The sequence below is a fragment of the Triturus cristatus genome, chromosome 7, assembly GCF_964204655.1.
Source record: "Triturus cristatus chromosome 7, aTriCri1.1, whole genome shotgun sequence".
NCBI classification, from domain to species: Eukaryota; Metazoa; Chordata; class Amphibia; order Caudata; family Salamandridae; genus Triturus; species Triturus cristatus.
The window spans coordinates 415,804,108-415,829,982 of NC_140590.1; the positions used below are offsets into that span (position 1 = coordinate 415,804,108).

Below are 25,875 nucleotides of genomic sequence, written 5' to 3' on the forward strand. Positions count from 1 at the left end.
GCCATAGCGGGCTCCCAACGAACGGAGAGCTGGTCGCAAATTAAGAAAAGCTTTTTGTCTGTTAGCAGTGGCCTTAGCATAATCCTGCACGAAAAACAGAGTTGAACCAGACCAAGTAATGCGTTGAGCAGATTTAGCCGCAGACAGCACCAATAACAGATCTGTGTACTCCAGGAACTATATAATTACTCCCCTTGGTCGTTGTGAAGGCGACATGTTGGAGGAAGGATGACCAAGCCTGTGTGCTCTTTGAATGTTTAGTTTTGTGCCCTCAGCTAGACGTAACACCTTGGGAAGGAGGGACGAAAAGAAGGTAAGGGGTCGGACCCCTCAACTCCATCCTCCAGGCCATAGATATGCAGATTATTCCTCCTCTTGCGGTTTTCAAGGTCCTCAATCTGCTTTTGGAGTGTCGAAACTTGAGACTGAAGCTGGGAGACACTCGCAGTCGTATCCTTAAAGGTGGAGATACTCTGTTCAACTGCAGCGACTCATGTGTCGAGTTGAGTCCAGTTGCCTGTGAGAATTTGTAGTTTAGAATTGGTTTCCTCCATAAAGGGTCAAAGGGCTCTTATCTCATCCAACAGCATTTCCATGGAGACCGGAGAAGCTGATTTAGGAGGAGAAGGAGAATTGTGCTTTAGACGCTTAGTACGTGACTTCTCAGGTGGCGTAGGTAAGGGATCCATGACGACCGCCAAGGAACTTGGTGACAGCTGCAGAGAATCTTCTAGTTTAGAATAAGCAGAGAAGATCTTAAAGTTTTTAATAAAGACGTGCTTTTGTTTTGTCTTTGTAGATGAAACACCCTTCGTCCTGCCCATAAAAGAAAGCACCAACGTAGCCCTCAGGCAAAAATAGACAAAAAAAGTAGCTCTGTGATGTAGAATTTATATATAATAAAAGAGGCAATGTGAGTGACAGCCAATGTACATCCAAATCAAAATCGCAGCATCCGGCAAAGCATAGGCAGAACAAACAAGGTCACAACTGTGGTAAAATTTGCCAAGGCGCGAAAGGTGAAAGTCAATGCAACTCAAGCTTTGTTGTTTAATATTGCAGCATAAAGGACAGAATAATGGTTAAGTTCCTATGGACTGAGGTAAAGGCGTCATAAGAAATAATGGAATCACTCAAAATGGTCGACAGAGCCCTCTTTTAGTCAGAAAAAAGTGAAGAATCAGCCAATTAATCAGAAAAAAGAACAAAACTGCATATTCAATCCAGTAGAATGCCCTAACATGAATCATGCCAAAAAGAGCAATAAAATGGCATGAGTGAAAGCATCCCAGTAATTATGAGGAAATCTTCCGATCGTGAGTAATTCAAAATGGCGGCCGCCGCATTTTGTTTCCACAAAACCGACTCACTTGTGTAAAAAATGCATTTCCTGATGGGTATGAGCCTCTTCAGAACGCTCACGTTACTCAGCGAGCATTCCGACGACCAATGCGCATCTCAATTTCGCCCGTCACTGCCAGGGACCGCGGAGACTCGTAATCCCTCCAGAGAGCTTCACCCCCGCGCCGCCATTCACGCGGACACTCATTTTAGAGGGCTCAAAACACAAAATATACTCGGAAAATGCTCTTGTAAGTTTCCTCCTCTACTTATAGCAATTTTCCAACAACATTGCAATCCACAAAGGTTTTCACAACTTTTGGAACAATCGGTTTCCCAGGATTGTATGAATTCCATGTTACTGGCATAAGTGAATTAAAAAAACACAAATGCAACTGCACTTTAAAACGTCTTTACCTTTTTTTCACCGGGTGCAACTCGATGCCCAATACCTCATCCAGGCTTAGGGTTTTCTCCGCTCATTCCCTCCCTGGACATAGACACTAGGATTGAAAGGTTGGCCAGTGATAATTATACAATCCCCTTGTGTAAATCATGAGAGGCCTTAATAGAGGATGCCTCAAACAAAGCACAGGTTGAAAATATGGCTTGCGAAGGTTAGTAAATACCAAGAAACACACAGGTTTGGCAGTGTCCACAAACTTTCTAAGCCATCCCCTCCCTGAAAACCCACTCTCGACCCTAAGAGCGATTTTTTAAACATAATTTCACACAATCAGGGGAATATGATACACTTGTTAAAGAATCCACATGTGCACCGCCTATCTGCAGATTAGTTGCAGGTTTGCTGCGGGGAATGAAATTATTTGCACACCTTAGCCTCATGGAGGTGTACAAACATATGAGTGAATCGTCCACTGCAAGAGGTGTTTCGAATTCTCTTGTTTCCTTCACAGAATCTAGCCACCAAGGAAGCTCCCAGCTGCAGCTATCTCTGCAAATGTGGGGGGAGGCCAAATTAAATAATCATTATTTTGTAAACCGGAAGATACCATTGTATCCCCAGATACATAATGCAAGATGCATTCTAACAGTTTGTGCTTTATAATTAATTGTCGAATACTGTTTAGAGACGCTTTAAACATTAAAGATTTATAAGCAATGTTTCTGTGAATTGGTGTGTTCTTCTGTTCTGTTTGTTGAAGACAGATGGTATTATATACGGTTAACCTGTGAAGAAGTGTAATCTTGCTCCCATCTGACATAACGTAGGAATGCATCATACTCAAGCAAAGCCAACACTCAAAATCACTCTGTTGTATCTAATTGTACTGAAACGAATGGAGAATAGCATAATCAAAGTACTCTATTTGATATACGTGTTTAGAAAGTGGTTAATAGTGTTACAGGAGAATTTAACTTGAAATGTCTTAGAACGAGATACTTAATTAGGATGTGTGCAATTATTGTTTGACAATTCATACGTATAACCCAAATTAATCAAGTGTAGGTATGATTACCATGACACTTTCATAGTTTATTGCATTATATTCATGCGTATGAGAAGTTGCTTTTATTTAATTTTGTAGAAATGGTTACATATTTGTAATCCAGTGCACTAGCAAAAATAGCTACTGAAAGTGGGGCCTAACTTTGTGTGCCATTTTATCTTAGCCTAACGTTCTCCGGGTCATTGCAAACTCATGTTTGTCTGTGTTCAGCCTTCGGGATGGAATGTTTTGTCTCATTTTGTTTCCACTGCTGGTGTGGTGAAGCTTCATTAGTTAGGATAAAGGGGTTTTGTCTTAGTAGATAGTAAAGCATGAGAAGGAGTCAGCCGAGGAAATGGCAGAAATGAGCAAGGAGAGGAGTTCTCATGGGAGAGGAATGACCAGGGATGGGAGTATCCAGTCGTGCCAGAGCTATAGAAATTTCCCAAGAAGAAGTCATGTAGTAGTGTCAAGTCGACTGCAGTTGATATTATGTGCTGTGTTTAGTGAGGGAGAGAGTCCATCTTAGGTTTTTTCAGAGAGCAGACCTACATTTCTGCTTGCGTGGCTTTAAGCTACTCGACCCATGGTCGGAGTGTTTCTACTGAAGACTCTGACGGCTGACACCTTTCTTACTTGATTATGTCCTTACTCAAATTCTTTCAGTTTAGGGTTGTCCTTGTTAAGGTAGTGTAGGGAAAGATAGTTTGCTCATGCTCATTGAAGAGATTAATTTGATGCAAGTTAATCTTCGTTTATTTTTATTTTTCCTGATTGTCTGCGTCATTTTAGAGTTAGTCATTGCTTTGTACTATATAGGGTACATATCTTAAGGAGATTTGGACTTATTCTATTCTTTTTGTACTTTCATACAATTATGCTGAAATTGATGTACATCGACTTGTTTCTAAATTAATAATTAAACTCTACTAAACTCAGGTCAGGGAGTCGAGTAGATTAATGTGTAGCCCCTTTGGTTGTACTGCATTGACATGATAAACAGTGATCTGTTTCCTTTCACCACTCACTCTACTAGAAAGACCTGTCCCCTCTGGAGAAAATTGTGTGAATGGGCTTAGACTTTAACAACTGTGATTTATTCATACCGATGGAAGCCTTGGTGGCACCAGCAATACCATTAAGAGAAACGCCTTTATTATTTGCAAGTATTTGGAGCTCATTTCCTGTTGACTCGAGGCTCACTGGTGTTTCTTTCTTTCAACAGATATAAAGAAAACTATGTACGATCTTCTCTAACGCTTATCTTCTTCTCTCTGGCATTTACAGTTATGTTTATTGACATATACTTTTCCAGGTAAGCAATAGTGGTTTTAAATTATACCTGCTTTATTTTTAATACTCTACCTTTGCCCGAATGATTTTGATGCTGAACAGTTTGAGATAAAATCATTGGTATGACTGAGTGACTGAAAGAATGAATACATCAGTTGGTCTGCAATTTGCTTCAGTGGTACACATGTGTAGTTCTGGGGTTATTTGCTGTTAATCTTGCTGTGAATCTTACTTGAATCAGCACTTACTCACTGGGGTGTGCTCAAAAAGGCACAAGACACTCCTTCACTCAGAAATGTGATCTGGGAGGACAAAGATGCCAGTAACCAGGGGCCTGTCCATTGTATATTGTTAATATTTGCTTTTTGTCACCATGTTCATTGTCCATAGCACCACCTCCTACTCTTAGAAAAGCGACAGCACCTCAAGTGCATCCTCCACCACCATTTCATTCCACTTAAATTAACAGGAAAGATCAAGTGTCAGCACACCACCCAGACTTTGTCTCTTTACCCGAGATCATCGGACTTCATTATCATGATGAGTGTAGGAAAGCAATGGCCCAGGCAAGAGCCCATCACAACATTCCTTCCTGAATCTCTCCCTGTAGTAAAATTACTGGTTTAAAATAAAGACATAATGACATGTCCACAGTGACATGAAGACACACAAAGCCATGTTCCTTTTCACCTGAAGCATTTTCTACAGCAATGTGGACACCCATTCATGGAGGCGGGAAGTCTTTCTCTCAGGAAGAAAGACTGCTCTCTGATAAATCCTAAACGGTGCACTGATAAACTCAAGTGTTGTAAGCAGAGAATTTATAATCTGTGCAGGAAATTACAGACTTTTAATATTTGGCATACCATCTTGGATTCCCTTGTCAATTTGGCGCTGCAGTGGGCATGGATCAACTAATCATTTGGCTGGTTGATACTGAGCTAATCTGTTATCGCTATTAATGGTATTAGGACATCGATGGACGGTCATGGGGAAGACTTTAGGTCAGATAGAAGAACCTGAAACTGCTATATGTCATATCACTGCAGACACAGAATGCCAGCAACCGTACATGAGATGATCTATCAGAACATGAACATAGGGGCACATGCATCAACCATTTTTGCGAGCGCAAACAGTGCGATTCGCAAAAATTGGCCGTTTGCGCCCGCAAAAAGAGCATTTCCGATGCATGAAAGGTCAAGGCACTCGCAATTTGAGAATTCGCAATTAATTGCGAGTTCTCAAATTGCGATTGCATTTAAGGAATCGCAAATTGAGATTCCTTAAATGCAATGCATTAAAGTAAAAAAATTAGCGATTTCGCAAATAGGGGGAGCAAATTACTCAAGTGACTCAACGCCAGTACTCTATGCCACTGCACTCTACCCTGCACCACTACACTCCACCCGCGCCACTTCTCTTCACTTCACTCTACTCTGAAGCTATCTACTCTACACCACTGCACTCGATGCCTCTGCACACGATGCCACTCCACTTTGTGCCACTGTACCTCTAAGGGCCCGATTCACAAAATTAATATGAGACAAAATCCTAACTTTACAACTTTTGGCATTCACAAAAGGCATTTAGGAGTAGTAAAGTTAGGATTCCTAACTTTACTACTCCTAAACTGAGAAAAATCCTAACTTTACAATGTTTGGTAGTCACAAAAGGCATTTAGGAGTAGTGAAGTTAGGATTCCTAACTTTACTACTCCTAAACTGAGAAAAATCCTAACTTTATAACTTTCGGTATTCACAAAAGGCATTTAGGTGTATAGGTGTAGTGAAGTTAGGATTACTTACTGCCTTGTTTATATGCCTGCATATATACACTGTTTTAGCACCATGGTAGAACTGTATTTACTATTTACGCCTTTGGTGCTTGTAATCAATTGCATCTGCTTCTGTCAACATCTAGATGGCCCCCCTCACAGCCATCATCAGAAGCAATGGACTCAGCATCATCTCTTACCCCAATGACACCCATCTCATTCTCTCCCTCACCAAGGAACCTAACATCACCAGGTGCAATTTCCAAGTAGGGATGAAAGCTGTCATGACCTGGATGAGCAACAGCTGTCTGAAGCTCAATGCGGAGAAAACTGAAGTCCTCATCCTCGGCTCCACACCCTCTGCATGGGACAACACCTAGTGGCTCCCAGCCCTCAGAACCCCACCCACCCCAACGGACCACGCTTGCAACATCAAGCATCTTACTCGAGTCTTCACTCACCATGAATCGCCAGATCAAAGATGTATCCTCCTTATGCTTCAACACCCTCCGCATACTTTGCAAGACATTCAAGTGGATCCCCCCGACTCCAGGAAAACCGTCATCCACACACCCATCACCAGCAGACTGGACTACGGAAACGCTCTCTACTCTGAAACCAACAAAAAACTACTCCGCAAACTGCTGACCATCCAGAACACCACAACCAGACTCATACCCGACATCCCACGACATGACCACATCACCCAACACCTCCGCGACCTCCACTGGCTCCCCGTCAAAAGAAGAATAACCTTCAAACTGCTCACACACCTACAAAGCTTTCCACAACACTGGACCTCAATACCTCAACAACCAAATCCCCATGGATGCCCCCAAAAGAAACCTCCGCTCAGGCGAACTCACCACTGTCCCCCGTGTCTACAGAACCACAGCAGGGGGAAGATATGTCTTCTACCTCGCAGCAAAGACCTGGAACAAACTCCTCCTCAACCTCCGACGAAGCCCGACACTTCACCAATTCAGAAAGGACCTCAAGACCTGATGTGACCCCAACTGAGCTGCCCACTCCTCCCTCCCTCAGCACCTTGAGACCCTCATGGGTGAGTAGTACGCTCTACAAAACCCTGATTTTTGATTGATTGATTGATTGATTATCGCAGCACATGTATTCTAAACAAAAGACGTTGGTTCAGTAAATATATTGAAAATGTCCCACTTTGTATTCTGTATACTTCTCTGAGTACAAATAAGCATGAGAAAATGAGCGAAAGGTTCTGATCTGTTTCCACTATCCCTGAGGGGTCAGGGTTCTCATGTTCAGTGGTTGCCAGAAACTATTCACTCCCTGGTAAGGATTAGGGGGTTATGGGGGCACTGTGAGCTAGCTGGTCTCTATGCCAACATATCCAGTGGGGTTGCCCGGAATCAATCTAGGCACCTCACTCAAAGTTTATGTTGTCCAACAAACGTGCAGGTCCTACAAATTATTGGGAACTGCACAACACCACTGTACCTATGCCAACTACTTTGCACCACTGCACTTTCCGTCACTATGCCCTACCACATTCTGCTCCATGCCACTGTACTCTACACCTCTGTAGGCTACGTCACTCTACACCATTGCGCTCTATTTCACAATGGAATAGTGTTGAATTGCTCCCCTGGCAGGGCTGCCTCCTCGTAGCCTCTGGTCAGAAAACACAAACACAGACCAACTTCTTCGTGCGATAATTTATTAGCTTAACTGCAAGTTTGTCGCCATAACGTTTCGGCTCCCCTTGAGCCTTGTTCACATGACAACATGCAAATACAAAACACTTCCTTAAATAGGAAGAATGATACTCTGCACATGATATGGTTCAACATGGATATAGAAAGCAGACTTCAGAAATACAAGTCAAGAGCCAAGACATGAATTTTGTACATAGGAGTGCCTTACAAAATCACAATATTATCTTAATCATGACATGCGGACTTATCATATTATATTTGGTATAATACCAACAGGAATTCAAGCAAAAATAATTTTTTATATTTATATATATATTGATGAATTTGATGCTGATGTAAATAGTCGAATCAATAATGGCCGACTCCATTTTTGTTGCATCCCACTCACGAAACAACATATAAATGGGTTTATTACGGTTCCTGATTAACTCTCAATAGTAAACCTGTGTGGCCAAAAAAAGATTCCTGTAAGAATGTAAAGTCCTACTGGAGTCTGCACATTTTTAAAATAACGGGATGAATCCCCAAAAGAAACCCCATGTATCATGGTTCTAAACACATATCAAACTGCAGATCCCTGCACTTGTGCAGGTATACGAGGAAGTGTGCTAAGTGCAAAAAAATGCCAATAAATTAACATTTTATCAAATAATTTAACACTCAGTCATTTCACATACATAGCTATTTCATAAAAACATTATAAATATATAAATATGTAAACAGCATAGACGAAGTTAAATTAGAAAACTGCAATGAAAGTACAAGTAAGGATGGAAATCCGCTACTGATTCCAGTTACAGATATCCATTGCTCTTGCGTGTATCTATCAGTCCTGACAGATAAATAGATACAGCTTTGTAGATTCCTGCCAATATGATACCTGGTATGGTATTACCCTCCAAGAGAATACAGATAGGGGGTATGCACATACCGACGGTTGCCGAAGCCAGGAGGTAATTTGTGACTGGGGGTAAAATGTGCCTCATGGGGTTAATTGGTTAAGCAACATTAGAATTGATAACTGTGGGGTGTTGTTGTACTCATAATCAAATGTCATCAACTCTCCATGCCAAGTGGATATAATATGAAATGTCTGATTCTTTTAGACATCCTCAAGCTAACCTAATATCCTTCATGATTAGTAGCTACTCTTGATAGTAAAACAATAAATAGAGTACAAAAAGGTTAAAATATTTTCCCACATTAATATAAAAACCTATTGATAAAAACCACTAAAAAGTTGGTTAGATACTAATCAATATATCCAGGCTTGATATGCATTGATCTCATGTAATTACCTCCACAGTATGTATATAAAATGAGAAGTGTGACTCTAATGCAAAATGATGTGTAGGTCCTCTGTGACATTGAGCCCACCCGGGAATTTGGAGTATATATTTGGTTTCCAACTGCCTTAACTTAGTTTCCCTATTTCCACGCGTCTACTAGGTGGTACTGAGTCGATGACAAAAAAGGTCAAATCCTAATTATTGCTGTGGTGTAAATCCTTAAAATGTCGAGCCACTGGGTAGGTGTTATCTTGGTTCGTGATTGCCCTCAGGTGCTCAAGGATTCGTTTATGTACCTCCAATTTGGTACTGCCTACATACCTTAGTGCACAGGGACATTGGAGCACATATACTGCAAATTCCGTTTTGCATGTTAAAAACTTCTCAATTCTATGTTTTCTGTCGCTAAAGCCATCTTTGTAGTGTTTGGTATTGACCCCATGTGTGCACGCTTTGCATGTTTTACATTTAAAGAAACCCCCATTGGATTGGAGCCAACTGGTCTTTTCCATGATTTCAGGATTAGTGTCTACTATGTAATCTTTCATAGAGAGTGCTCGACTAAACGTCACGGTCGCTCTGCAGGTCAATGTTGGGCCTAGTACGGGGTCACTCAGAAGGATGGGCCAGTTACGATAAAAAATACGATAGAGATCAGAGTGTTGTTTACTGAACCCAGTTATAATTCTGAAATCATTTTGAGGTTCTGAAATTATTTGGGTTGTTGTATTGCTGTTAATCGCAATGTCATACTTATTAAGTAAATCCTGTCTAGATTTAATTCGAGATCTACTAATGGCCCCATCAATGGTCTTTGCAGAGTAGCCCCGTTGATGGAATCTGACCTTACTAGCTGCTTGGGCCGCCTCCAATTCCATCTCATTGCTACTGAACCTGCGGAGCCGCAGCATCTCACCATAAGGTATACTGGTGATAAGATGCTGGGGGTGAGCACTTGCAGAATGTAAAATAGTGTTTCCGGCTGTTTCCTTTCTAAATAATTTAGTTTCAATGGCCCCATTAGAAATGTATACCTCCGTGTCCAAGAATGTTACATTGGTCTGACTCATGCTAACTGTAAAACTGAGATTGAAATCGTTCGTATTGATTGCCCTGACGAATTCCTCAGCAGCATCTCTGCCGCCCCCCCATACTACAAAAAGATCGTCTATGTAACGATACCATGCAATAATGTTTGAATCCATTATGTCCTTATACTCAGTTTTGAGGACCAGCTCCTCCTATGCTCCCATGTGCAAACATGCATAGCTTGGAGAGAAGCTGGCCCCCATAGCCACTCCCTGGAGCTGACGATAAACCAGATTGTTATACATAAATACGTTGTTATTAGCGAGCTATCTCTTCTAGATGTAATATATCATTTTATCATGATAAACTTCCCCTATGGGGCAATCCACTATTCCCAGGGGTGTTCCAAGATGTTGCTAGTAAATGCTGGGCTAGCTATGGGATTATTTGTCTTTGGGATCTCTTCGATTATAACGGCCTTGCATCTTTTAAGAACATGCAGTTGCATCTATATCTGCAGTGATAGTGATCTCACACCTATATCTGCAGTGATGGTGATCTCACCCCTATATCTGCAGTGATAGTAATCTCACACCTATATCTGCAGTGATGGCGATCTCACAACTATATCTGTAGCTATAGTGATCTCACACCTGTATCTGCAGTGATAGTGATGTCACACCTATATCTTTAGTGGTGTGATCTCACCTATATCTGCAGAGATAGTGATCTCACACAAATATCTGAAGTGATATCTGCAGTGATAGTGATCTCACACCTATATCTGCAGTGATAGTGATCTCAAACCAATATCTACAGTGATAGTGATCTCACACCTATATCTGCAGAGATAGTGATCTCACACCTATATCTTTAGTGATGTGATCTCACCTATATCTGCAGAGATAGTCATCTTACACCTATCTATGAAGTGATATCTGCAGTGACAGTGATCTCATACCGATATCTGCTGTGATAGTGATCTCAAACCTAAATCTGCAGTGATGGTGATCTCACCTATATCTGCAGTAATAGTGATCTCACACCTATATCTGCAGTGATAGTGATCTCACACCAATATCAGCAGTGATAGTGATCTCACACCTATATCTGCAAAAATAGTGATCTCACACCTATATCTGCAGTGATAGTGATCTCACACCTATATCTGCAGTGATAGTGATCTCACACCTATATCTGCAGTGATAGTGATCTCACACCAATATCAGCAGTGATAGTGATCTCACACCTATATCTGCAGCAATAGTGATCTCACACCTATATCTGCAGTGATAGTGATCTCACACCAATATCAGCAGTGATAGTGATCTCACACCTATATCTGCAGCAATAGTGATCTCACACCTATATCTGCAGTGATAATCATCTCACACCTATATCTGCAGTAATAGTGACATCACACCTATTTCTGCAGTGATAGTGATCTCACACCAATATCTGCAGTGATGGTGATCTCTCACCTATATCAGCAGTGATAGTGATCTCACACCTATATCTGTAGTAATAGTGATCCTTAAACTATATTTGCAGTGGTAGTGATCTCAAACCTAAATCTGCAGTGATGGTGATCTCACCTATATCTGCAGTGATAGTGATCGCACACCTATATCGGAAGTAATATCTGCAGTGATAGTGATCTCACATCTATATCTGCAGTGATAGCGATCTCACACCAATATCTGCAGTGATAGTGATCTCGCACCTATATCTGCAGTTATAGTGATCTCACACCTACATCTGCAGATAGTGATCTCACACCTATATCTTTAGTGATGTGATTTCACCTATATCTGCAGAGCTAGTGATCTCACACCTATAGCTGAAGTGAAACCTGCAGTGATAGTGATCTCACACCTATATCTGCAGTGATAGTGATCTCACACCAATATCTACATTAGTAGAGATCTCACACCTATATCTGCAGTGATAGCGATCGCACACCTCTATCTGCAGTGATAGTGATCTCACACCTTTATCTGCAGTTATAGTGATCTCACACCTATATCTGCAGTGATAGTGATCTCACACCTATATCTGCAGTGATAGTAATCTCACACCTATATCTGCAGTGATGGCGATCTCACAACTATATCTGCAGCTATAGTGATCTCACACCTGTATCTGCAGTTACAGTGATCTCACACCTATATCTGCAGTGATAGTGATCTCACTTCTATATTTTTAGTAATGTGATCTCACACAAATATCTGAAGTGATATCTGCAGTCATAGTGATCTCACACCTATATCTGCAGTGATAGTGATCTCAAACCAATATCTACAGTGATAGTGATCTCACACCTATATCTGCAGAGATAGTGATCTCACACCTATATCTTTAGTGATGTGATCTCACCTATATCTGCAGAGATAGTCATCTTACACCTATCTCTGAAGTGATATCTGCAGTGACAGTGATCTCATACCGATATCTGCTGTGATAGTGATCTCAAACCTAAATCTGCAGAGATGGTGATCTCACCTATATCTGCAGTGATAGTGATCTCACACCTATATCTGCAGTGATAGTGATCTCACACCAATATCAGCAGTGATAGTGATCTCACACCTATATCTGCAGTGATAGTGATCTCACACCTATATCTGCAAAAATAGTGATCTCACACCTATATCTGCAGTGATAGTGATCTCACACCTATATCTGCAGTGATAGTGATCTCACACCAATATCAGCAGTGATAGTGATCTCACACCTATATCTGCAGCAATAGTGATCTCACACCTATATCTGCAGTGATAGTGATCTCACACCAATATCAGCAGTGATAGTAATCTCACACCTATATCTGCAGCAATAGTGATCTCACACCTATATCTGCAGTGATAATCATCTCACACCTATATCTGCAGTAATAGTGACATCACACCTATTTCTGCAGTGATAGTGATCTCACACCAATATCTGCAGTGATGGTGATCTCTCACCTATATCAGCAGTGATAGTGATCTCACACCTATATCTGTAGTAATAGTGATCCTAAAACTATATTTGCAGTGGTAGTGATCTCAAACCTAAATCTGCAGTGATGGTGATCTCACCAATATCTGCAGTGATAGTGATCGCACACCTATATCGGAAGTAATATCTGCAGTGATAGTGATCTCACATCTATATCTGCAGTGATAGCGATCTCACGCCAATATCTGCAGTGATAGTGATCTCGCACCTATATCTGCAGTTATAGTGATCTCACACCTACATCTGCAGATAGTGATCTCACACCTATATCTTTAGTGATGTGATTTCACCTATATCTGCAGAGCTAGTGATCTCACACCTATAGCTGAAGTGAAACCTGCAGTGATAGTGATCTCACACCTATATCTGCAGTGATAGTGATCTCACACCAATATCGACATTAGTAGAGATCTCACACCTATATCTGCAGTGATAGTGATCGCACACCTCTTTCTGCAGTGATAGTGATCTCACACCTTTATCTGCAGTTATAGTGATCTCACACCTATATCTGCAGTGATAGTGATCTCACACCTATATCTTTAGTGATGTGATCTCACCTATATCTGCAGAGATAGTGATCTCACACCTATAGCTGAAGGGATATCTGCAGTGATGGTGATCTCACACCTATATCTGCAGTGATGGTGATCTCACACCTAGATCTGCAGTTACAGTGATCTCACACCTATATCTGCAGTGATAGTGATCTCACTTCTATATTTTTAGTAATGTGATCTCACCTATATCTGCAGAGATAGTGATCTCACACCTATATCTGAAGTGATATCTGCAGTGATAGTGATCTCACACCTATATCTGCAGTGACAGTGATCTCAAATCAATATCTAAAGTGATAGAGACCTCAAACCTTTATCTGCAGTAAAAGTGATCTCACACCTATATCTGCAGTGATCGTTTTCTCACACCAATATCTTCAGTGATAGTGATCTCACACCAATATATGCAGTGATGGAGATCTCACACCTATATCAGCAGTGATAGTAATCTCACACCTATATCTGCAGTAATAGTGATCTCACACCTATATCAGCAGTGATAGTGATCTCAAACCTATATCTGCAGTGATGGTGATCTCACAACAATATCTGCAGTGATGGTGATCTCACACCTATATCAGCAGTGATAGTGATCTCACATCTATATCTGCAGTAAAAGTGATCTCACACCTATATCAGCAGTGATAGTGATCTCACACCTATATCTGCAGTGATAGTAATCTCACACCTTTATATGAAGTAATATCTGCAGTGATAGTGATCTCACACCAATATCTACATTGCTAGAGATCTCGCACCTATATCTGCAGTGATAGTGATCGCACAACTGTATCTGCAGTGATAGTGATCTTACACCACTATCTGCAGAGATGGAGATCTCACAACTATATCTACAGCGATAGTGATCTCACACCTATATCTGCAGTTATAGAGATCTCACACCTATATCTGCAGTGATAGTGATGTCACACCTATATCTTTAGTGATGTGATCTCACCTATATCTGCAGAGATAGTGATCTCACACAAATATCTGAAGTGATATCTGCAGTGATAGTGATCTCACACCGATATATGCAGTGATCTCAAACCAATATCTACAGTGATAGTGATCTCACACCTATATCTGCATTGATAGAAATCTCACGCCTATATCTGCAGTGATAGTGATCTCACACCAATATCTGCATTGATAGTGATCTTACACCAATATCTGAAGTGATGGTGATCTCACACCTATATCTGCAGTGATAGTGATCTCACACCTATACCTGCAGTGATAGTGATCTCACACCTATATCTGCAGAGATGGTGATCTCACACCTATATCTTTAGCGATGTGATCTCACCTATATCTGCAGAGATAGTCATCTTACACCTATCTCTGAAGTGATATCTGCAGTGACAGTGATCTCATACCTATATCTGCTGTGATAGTGATCTCAAACCTAAATCTGCAGTGATGGTGATCTCACCTATATCTGCAGTGATAGTGATCTCACACCTATATCTGCAGTGATAGTGATCTCACACCAATATCAGCAGTGATAGTGATCTCACACCTATATCTGCAGCAATAGTGATCTCACACCTATATCTGCAGTGATAGTGATCTTACACCAATATCTGCAGTGATTGTGATCTCACACCTATATCTGCAGTGATAATCATCTCACACGTATATCTACAGTAATAGTGATATCACACCTATTTCTGCAGTGATAGTGATCTCACACCAATATCTGCAGTGATGGTGATCTCTCACCTATATCAGCAGTGATAGTGATCTCACACCTATATCTGTAGTAATAGTGATCCTAAAACTATATTTGCAGTGGTAGTGATCTCAAACCTAAATCTGCAGTGATGGTGATCTCACCAATATCTGCAGTGATAGTGATCGCACACCTATATCGGAAGTAATATCTGCAGTGATAGTGATCTCACATCTATATCTGCAGTGATAGCGATCTCACGCCAATATCTGCAGTGATAGTGATCTCGCACCTATATCTACAGTTATAGTGATCTCACACCTACATCTGCAGATAGTGATCTCACACCTATATCTTTAGTGATGTGATTTCACCTATATCTGCAGAGCTAGTGATCTCACACCTATAGCTGAAGTGAAACCTGCAGTGATAGTGATCTCACACCTATATCTGCAGTGATAGTGATCTCACACCAATATCTACATTAGTAGAGATATCACACCTATATCTGCAGTGATAGTGATCGCACACCTCTATCTGCAGTGATCTCACACCTTTATCTGCAGTTATAGTGATCTCACACCTATATCTGCAGTGATAGTGATCTCACACCTATATCTTTAGTGATGTGATCTCACCTATATCTGCAGAGATAGTGATCTCACACCTATAGCTGAAGGGATATCTGCAGTGATGGTGATCTCACACCTATATCTGCAGTGATGGTGATCTCACACCTAGATCTGCAGTTACAGTGATCTCACACCTATATCTGCAGTGATAGTGATCTCACTTCTATATTTTTAGTAATGTGATCTCACCTATATCTGCAGAGATAGTGATCTCACACCTATATCTGAAGTGATATCTGCAGTGATAGTGATCTCACACCTATATCTGCAGTGACAGTGATCTCAAACCAATATCTAAAGTGATAGAGACCTCAAACCTTTATCTGCAGTAAAAGTGATCTCACACCTATATCTGCAGTGATCGTTTTCTCACACCAATATCTTCAGTGATAGTGATCTCACACCAATATATGCAGTGATGGAGATCTCACACCTATATCAGCAGTGATAGTAATCTCACACCTATATCTGCAGTAATAGTGATCTCACACCTATATCAGCAGTGATAGTGATCTCAAACCTATATCTGCAGTGATGGTGATCTCACAACAATATCTGCAGTGATGGTGATCTCACACCTATATCAGCAGTGATAGTGATCTCACATCTATATCTGCAGTAAAAGTGATCTCACACCTATATCAGCAGTGATAGTGATCTCACACCTATATCTGCAGTGATAGTAATCTCACACCTTTATATGAAGTAATATCTGGAGTGATAGTGATCTCACACCAATATCTACATTGCTAGAGATCTCGCACCTATATCTGCAGTGATAGTGATCGCACAACTGTATCTGCAGTGATAGTGATCTTACACCACTATCTGCAGAGATGGAGATCTCACAACTATATCTACGGCGATAGTGATCTCACACCTATATCTGCAGTTATAGAGATCTCACACCTATATCTGCAGTGATAGTGATGTCACACCTATATCTTTAGTGATGTGATCTCACCTATATCGGCAGAGATAGTGATCTCACACAAATATCTGAAGTGATATCTGCAGTGATAGTGATCTCACACCGATATATGCAGTGATAGTGATCTCAAACCAATATCTACAGTGATAGTGATCTCACACCTATACCTGCAGTGATAGTGATCTCACACCTATATCTGCAGAGATAGTGATCTCACACCTATACCTGCAGTGATAGTGATCTCACACCTATATCTGCAGAGATAGTGATCTCACACCTATATCTTTAGCGATGTGATCTCACCTATATCTGCAGAGATAGTCATCTTACACCTATCTCTGAAGTGATATCTGCAGTGACAATGATCTCATACCAATATCTGCTGTGATAGTGATCTCAAACCTAAATCTGCAGTGATGGTGATCTCACCTATATCTGCAGTGATAGTGATCTCACACCTATATCTGCAGTGATAGTGATCTCACACCAATATCAGCAGTGATAGTGATCTCACACCTATATCTGCAGCAATAGTGATCTCACACCTATTTCTGCAGTGATAGTGATCTCACACCAATATCTGCAGTGATGGTGATCTCTCACCTATATCAGCAGTTATAGTGATCTCACACCTATATCTGTAGTAATAGTGATCTAACAACTATATTTGCAGTGTTAGTGATATCAAACCTAAATCTGCAGTGATGGTGATCTCACATATATCTGCAGTGATAGTGATCTCACACCTATATCGGAAGTAATATCTGCAGTGATAGTGATCTCACATCTATATCTGCAGTGATAGCGATCTCACACCAATATCTGCAGTGATAGTGATCTTACACCAATATCTGCAGTGATAGTGATCTTACACCAATATCTGCAGTGATTGTGATCTCACACCTATATCTGCAGTGATAGTGATCTCGCACCTATATCTGCAGTTATAGTGATCTCACACCTACATCTGCAGATAGTGATCTCACACCTATATCTTTAGTGATGTGATTTCACCTATATCTGCAGAGATAGTGATCTCACACAAATATCTGAAGTGATATCTGCAGTGATAGTGATCTCACACCTATATCTGCAGTAATTGTGATCACAAACCAATATCTACAGTGATAGAGATCTCACACCTATATCTGCAGTGATAGTTAACTCACACTTATATATGTAGTGATAGCGATCTCACACCAATATATTCTGTGATGGTGATCTCACACCTATGTCAGCGGTGATAGTGATCTCACACATATATCTGCAGCAATAGTGATCTCACACCTATACCTGCAGTGATAGTAATCTCACACCAATATCTACAATGATAGAGATCTCACACCTATATCTGCAGTGATAGTGATCTCACACCTATATCTGCAGTGATAGTGATTTACAGCAATATTTGCAGTGATGGTGATCTCACTCCTATATGTGCAGTGATAGTGATCTCACAACTAATCTGCATTAATAGTTATCTAACAACTAGATCTGCAGTGATAGTAATCTCACACCTATATCTGCAATGATGGTGATCTCACCTATATCTGTAGAGATAGCGATCTCACACCTATATCTGAAATGAAACCTGCAGTGATAGTGATCTCACACCTATATCTGCAGTGATATTGATCTCACACCAGTATCTACATTGATAGAGATCTTACACCTATATCTGCAGTGATAGTAATCTCACACCTATATCTGCAGTGATAGTGATCTTACACCAATATCTGCATTGATGGTGATCTCACACCTATAGCTGCAGTGATAGTGATCTTGCACCTATATCTGCAGTTATAGCGATCTCACACCTGCATCTGCAGTGATAGTGATCTCACACCTATATATTTTAGTGATTTGATCTCACCTATATCTGCAGAGATAGTGATCTCACACAAATATCTGAAGTGATATCTGCAGTGATAGTGATCTCACACCTATATCTGCAGTGATAGTGATCTCAAACCAATATCTGCAGTGATAGTGATCTCACACTGATATCTGCAGTAATAGTGATCTCACTCCTATATCTGCAGTGATAGTGATCTCACGGCTATATCTGAAGTAATGGTGATCTCACACCTATAGCTGCAGTGATCTCACACCTATATCGGCAGTGATGGTGATCTCACACCTATAGCTGCAGTGATAGTGATCTCACACCTATATCTGCAGTGATGGTGATCTCACACCAATATCTACAGTGATAGAGATCTCACACCTATATCTGCAGTGATAGTGATCTCACACATATATTTGCAGCAATAGTGATCTCACACCTATACCTGCAGTGATAGTGATCTCACACCAATATCTACAATGATAGAGATCTCACACCTATATCTGCAGTGATAGTGATCTCACACCTATATCTGCAGTGATAGTGATCTTACAGCAATATTTGCAGAGATGGTGATCTCACTCCTATATGTGCAGTGATAGTGATCTCACAACTAATCTGCATTAATAGTTATCTAACAACTAGATCTGCAGTGATAGTAATCTCACACCTATATCTGCAATGATGGTGATCTCACCTATATCTGTAGAGATAGCGATCTCACACCTATATCTGAAATGAAACCTGCAGTGATAGTGATCTCACACCTATATCTGCAGTGATATTGATCTCACACCAGTATCTACATTGATAGAGATCTCACACCTATATCTGCAGTGATAGTGATCTCACACCTATATCTGCAGTGATAGTGATCTTACACCAATATCTGCATTGATGGTGATCTCACACCTATAGCTGCAGTGATAGTGATCTCGCACCTATATCTGCAGTGATAGTGATCTCACACCTGCATCTGCAGTGATAGTGATCTCACACCTATATTTTTAGTGATGTGATCTCACCTATATCTGCAGAGATAGTGATCTCACACAAATATCTGAAGTGATATCTGCAGTGATAGTGATCGCACACCTATATCTGCAGTGATAGTGATCTCAAACCAATATCTGCAGTGATAGTGATCTCACACTGAAATCTGCAGTAATAGTGATCTCTCACCTATATCTGCAGTGATGGTGATCTCACACCTATATCTTCAGTAATAGTGATCTCACTCCTATATCTGCAGTGATAGTGATCTCACAGCTATATCCGAAGTAATGGTGATCTCACACCTATAGCTGCAGTGATCTCACACCTATATCGGCAGTGATGGTGATCTCACACCTATAGCTGCAGTGATAGTGATCTCACACCTATATCTGACTAATGGTGATCTCATACCTATATCTGCCTTGATTGTGATCTCACACCTATAGCTGCACTAATAGAGATCCCCCACCAATATCTGCAGTGATGGTGATCTCACACCAATATCTACAGTGATAGAGATCTCACACCTATATCTGCAGTGATAGTGATCTCACACCAATATCTGCAGCAACGGTGGTCTCACACCTATATCTGCAGTGATGGTGATCTCACACCAATATCTGCAGTGATGGTGATCTCACACCTTTTTACTGTTAGCACATCACTATAGCAAGGCCAAGCGAAAGGAGCCCCTTGAGCGTGAAGGGGCATCTTGAGGCCACAATAAACAACAAAGGATGGCTGGACTCTGCTGTTGATCAGTGACTGGTTGAAGAGTTGAAGGGAGACTCGGCGGCTGGCAGAGGGGGGAGATGGTGCACACGTGTGCTCTGGAGGCAGAGGGGAGATGGTGTATGTATATCAGCACAGAAATCTGTTTAAACCAACCAATGAAAATTATGGGCGGAGCTTCAAGTACCCTTTGAAATCTCCTCTACCGCAATATGTCGCGCAGAGCGGCAGTGCATGCGTGCTGCAATGCTAAGTGTGAAGCAAAAAGGGCCAATACGTGTGTAAATGATGCATCCTTGTTGATCATACAAAAAGTTCAGGCCTCCAAGACGAGTATAGACTCAGTGTGCACGGTGCCTTTGACAAAGAAGACAACTGACATCAGAGCCTTGAGTGGTGGAACAAAAAAAAGTTATACCTTCCCCATTGCTGCCCCCTACTCAAAATTGTAAGACCTCTGCTAAGGAAGCTACGGCCAAAAAGGATTCTCATTTTTCTTGTTTTTATTTGTTGTATGTTAGCATTGGCGGCGGTTACCCTCAAAACTGGAGGGTCATCAGGGGGACAGAGACACAAACCCAGTGGAGGGCAAAAAGATATTTTGTATTCTTTTTAAAAATGTAGCTATCCTTGTTTTGCTCCCTGTGTTTTCTTCATTCTTCTGGCTTCAGCGCAAGCCAGGTCACCTCATGAAGCCTCAGGCAACCCCCTTCTGCAAATCCCAATGCTGCTCTCATGCTGCGGATAAACAGCATAAGAGCAGAGCCAGGATTGGCTGGAGCCAGCAGCTTCGACGCTCCAGGAGGTACAAGGGGACTGTGTCTGCTCTTCACCCAGCTGTCTGAGATAACTAGTCAGAGAGGTTTACACTGTGCATGTCTGGCTGGCCGTCGCAAGACGGTTGGCTAAAGTGACTTACGCAGTGTAACCTGGTAAAGTGAGCACCACTCCCCTACTGCTAGTCAGCAGCAAAGCCCTTCCCCCAAACACTGCTTGGGCTGGGAGCAGTGAAAGAATAAATGTTAATTCATTTTATTACCGTTTTATTTTTCACTTTTGCTTCAATGGAAGCAGAGGGGCGATGCTCCGCTGCCATAATGGGTGGGCCGCCGCTGTATGTTAGAGAACCTGGAGGAATGGCTGAAATCCTTTTGGAAATTATTTCAAGACAACTGGGGGCAATTAAAAGCTTAATTCCATGTCAACACCTACCTGCATGCAGCATTCCACACCACTTAATAATGACATATCTACGTCAACATGGGAAGTTGGGCCTCTTATTAAGGCACTGTTAATATGGACGCCAATACAAAGAGAAAGGTTTTGACCCCTCAGTGTTGCTATCCCTGCTTGTTCAGAACAGCACAAGGAAGAATTACTGTTCCTCATGTGGTCAGAAATACAGCCCTGCACCTGCAGCTACACCCTATCCTATTCTCTTAAAGGGCGTCCCACCCATTTGCCCGGATGAAGTGGAAATACATGATCATTTACTTAATAAAGTAACTCACTGGTTCACGTGTCAATTGAGAGATACACTCCACAAGGACATTAATGTGGAGTAGCATGGATTGATGATAATTCCAAACTTCAGGAAAGTGACTGTATTATTATCAATTTTAGAAATGAGGTTACTGTGAGAAATGTTCTTTTTAGCCAGTAATCCACAGTCCCCCTTGGTCACTCAATCCAGCCAAACAATGCAGAGGGGCACCAGAGTCAGCACAGGAGCACAGAAGCAAAGCAACCACGAAGGGGGAGAAGAAGCTACAGCTTAATAGAGCCGATATCTGCCTCCAGCTCAACTCCTCTGCAGCGCTGCCAGGATGACGGAACAGCTGCTCAATACTCCAGGGCTCTCCGTGAACAGCACCGTCTCATCCGTTCCGAAATCGGCAGAATCGGTAAAGTTAACCGCAACTCGAACACTCAGCCGAAACGCAGTGAAAACCTCCAGGGCAGAAACGCCGACCCGGTACGAGCAGCCATTGCCGGGGGGTGGGGCCGCTGGTCACATGTGGCTATCCGGAGGCGTGGCTCTCCGTAGCCATGTTTCCAGAGGCAAACATTTCTGTCAATGAGCTGCTGTCCTTCGTTTTGATGCCTCTAGATTGCCTACGGATTACCTGCTGGAAACGGAGGGAAATTGGTTGAAAGAGGCATAGCAGGAAAAGTTGTTTTAGGGGGGCAAATAGAACGTTTTTGGAGAATCTTTTGGATTTTTTTGGCAGACCGACACATCTCACGGAGCGGAAACGATTGAATAGGCAATTTCGAGTTGGGGGGGCCATTTGCGACAGCATTGGGAACTGTAATTAAGGCAATAAAGGCAGGGAAAAGCAGCTAAAGGCTATAAGGGGGCTAATAAGGAAAAAAAAGGAGAAGAAAAGGAGAGATACATTACAGCCAGAGACAATTAAGAAACAATTAAGGATAAATAACAACAGGGAAGGCTGAGAAAATGGGTAAACCACTGAAACATCTAAATGCGGCTGCCAAAACCGATTCCGCTGCTCGTCTTAAAACCAAAACACGACTAGCCCAAGCAAAAGAAGCAGCCCAGCTGGCCCGGTTGCCTAGTAAGGAAGATAACATCAACTCATGTGGTCTTGACAGATCCCTTGAGAGCACGGAAGAGGATTCGCTTCCAATTACACCTCCGTAACAGGATGAATCATGTGACAATCAAATAAATATGAGCGAAACTGCAATTATGTTAACCAAGTTCCAACAAGACAACCCGCTGGCAGAGGTCCCGAGGGGAAAAAAAGAGGCAAAGCAATTTTCTCTATTCCTGAAGAAAGCTCCCTTACCACCATACTTCCTAAGTCCAAGCTCCGGTCAAGCTCCAAAATTCTCTAAAGATTCTCCAGAAATACCAGCACTGCCAGTACCAGTACCAGTTTTAGTCTCGGCATCACATAATCGGAAGAAATCTCAATGCAATTTGGAACCAGAACGTATGGCAGTTTTGGAGGCTTGTATGGGCCAAGATTCTAGTCATGATGAAGCAGCTTCATTAATTGTATCAATGGAAATGATTGTTCCAATTACAAGTGAGTCCCGACCACAGAAATCATTAGACAAATCTGAGCTACAACCACTTTCGGCATCACAGGAGTTGATACTGCCAGGTAGCCAGCAGTCTTATAAAGATATTATGGTCAGAAATAGCTCTCCTGGTGTGGATAGAACTCAAAATGATCCTAGCGTAATTATGGAGACAGCGGGTGAATATCAATTGGATATTAAGAATCTGTTGAACTTAATATTGGATGAGGTTCGCGAGATGAAGAGTACGCAGAAAGCGGAAATTGCCTCTCTTCACCAACGGCTAGGAAAAATCGAAGAAGCGATGTCATGTTTTCCAATCAAACTCCAGGAGGCGGAAGCTAGAATCTCAGTATTAGAAGATGAGATGACCACGGTAATCGGTGAAGTAAAAGTGGCAGTAAAAAATAAGAGCTATCTGGAAAACAAATTGGAGGAGCTTGAAAATTATTCTCGGAGATCCAACCTCCGGATAGTTGGGGTTCCTGAAGGTATTGATGGCTCCCACACCCTGCAATGGGTTAACTCTTTTATCAAGCAGAAAGTTCTCCCCGAGCATGAAGGAGATCTTACTATTACCAGAGCTCATCGATTTCCAGCCCATCCTTTCCCCAACTGCTAAATTTTGCAGATTTTCGAGTGAAGGAAAAAATATTGACAAAAGCTATTCAGCAGAGACAGTTCCCAGTAAATGAAACTAATAAATGTCGTATTTTTTCTGATATGACTGCTGTTGCTGCGCGTAGAAGGAAAGAGTTTGTTAAGATCCTTCATCTGTTTTAAGCTAATGGTGCTCAAGCATCAATCGCCCAGCAATCTAAGTTGAAAGTCTTAGTCAAGGGGAAATTTTTTATGTTCTCTGATCTGGAAGGAGCTCAGGCATTATTAAAAGAGATCTCGCAAGGATCTCGGACTTAAAGGAATAGTTTTTCTTTTTTTCTCTCTCTTTAATTGTAAGATGGATATTGTATTGCCGGGGGGGTGTCGGGGTCAGCAGGGTCACTCAGGGTGTAAATCCATGACACCCATGAGGTTAGAGGGGAGGGGCGGAATGTGGATAGCGTGGTTGGTAGGGGTTTCGACACATCCCGCGGGGTGGTTTTTTTTTTCAAGGGTGGGGGCGGGATTAGGTTTTTTGCAGAAAAAAGAGCAATAGCAAAAGATACAAATAACATACAACGTGAAGCCTTAAAGATCTTAGAATAGAGATCAGTAAATGTCAGATCCTATCAGTTAATGTTAATGGAATTTTAAATTCTAAGAAGTATGGTGCTCTTATCAGATGGTTGACATCTTGTTTCTACAAGAGACACATTCAAAATGTAATTCCCCTAAGTTATTTATACCGAGGTTCTTCTCTAATGCCTTTTTTGCATCGGCAGGTTTAGCTACGAAAGGAGTGGCTATTTATTTTTCTAGAAAACCCCCTTGAGAATTTTTACAGATACATAGGGATGTACATGGGAGATGGATATGGGTGGTTACTAAGCTACTGGGGAAGATCTTCAATTTTATAAATTATTATGGTCCAGTGTTGGACGACATTTCAGCCCTGAATCAAATTATTGAGCTTTTGATAGGAGCCCCCGGCCATATTATCTGTGGAGGGGACTTTAATTTTATTCAAGACCTTAGAAAAGATACTTCTAATAAAAATAAAAAACAATTGAAACCAAATACCAAAAAATTAGTGGAAGGCATCAGACAAGAATATCAATTGATAGATCCATGGAGGGAAATCAATCCGGATAAAGAATTTTATACTTGCTATTCATATCGGTTTCGGACCGCGTCACGAATTGATTTTTTTCTTACATCTAGATCCCTCCAGATTGTAAAGGCCGATATTGGGTGTAATCCTTTTTCGGACCATGCCTACGTTACATTAGAAATGATGCTTGGGGGAGGGAGTAGGGAACGGCCTAGGTGGCAGCTGGACCGGATCCTTCTACAGGATCAGGATTGGGTGAAAGATTTTAGGAAATGGATCTCAGAGCATTTTAAGATCAATGAGGGTACAGCAGAACCCTTCTCAGTTTGGGGTGGGTTTAAGGCTGCGGCCCGCGGCCAAATAATTGCCTTTATGGCTGCCCAATCAAACATCCGGAGGTCTAAGATAGCCGAACTACAAGCGGAAGTTGAAAAAGAATAAGCTTTCCAACGTCAGTCGCTTCCTAATCAGCTTGAGCAGGCAAGAATGGCATTGAGGGATTTTTTTGTTCTAGAAGAGATCTGTAGTTCACAAATATTTCAACAAAAAGTTTACGAGGAAAGTCAACTAATTGTAAACTTCTGGCCAATTCAACCAGGAAAAAACAAGAAGCAGCCATTATATCGAAAGTGCTCGATCCTCAGACTGGTCGAGTTGTAGCTAATAGTGCCGAGATCCCGCAGGTCTTCCTAACACATTTCCATAAACTTTACTCGACTGAATACCTTGTGGATGAAGAGCAGATCAAGGAATATTTTATGAATATGAACATCCCTAAACTCTCTGAAAATCGGATCAGTATAGTGGGATCCGATATGGAATCTGCTGAGATCATGGCTGCTATTAGAGCAACAGCTGGGGCAAAAG

At 41.5% G+C, this 25,875-nt stretch overlaps 1 protein-coding gene across 2 annotated transcripts in view; it reads left to right on the forward strand.

Annotated features, from left to right (window-relative positions):
- LOC146809832 (histo-blood group ABO system transferase-like) overlaps nt 1–25,875 on the forward strand; it is a 944,014-nt gene that overhangs the window by 447,101 nt on the left and 471,038 nt on the right. For both annotated transcript variants that reach the window (XM_085616683.1, XM_085616682.1), the window contains exon 3: nt 4,018–4,107. In XM_085616683.1, the coding sequence (XP_085472809.1) occupies nt 4,018–4,107 (90 nt within the window). The remainder of the gene's footprint in view (nt 1–4,017; nt 4,108–25,875) is intronic.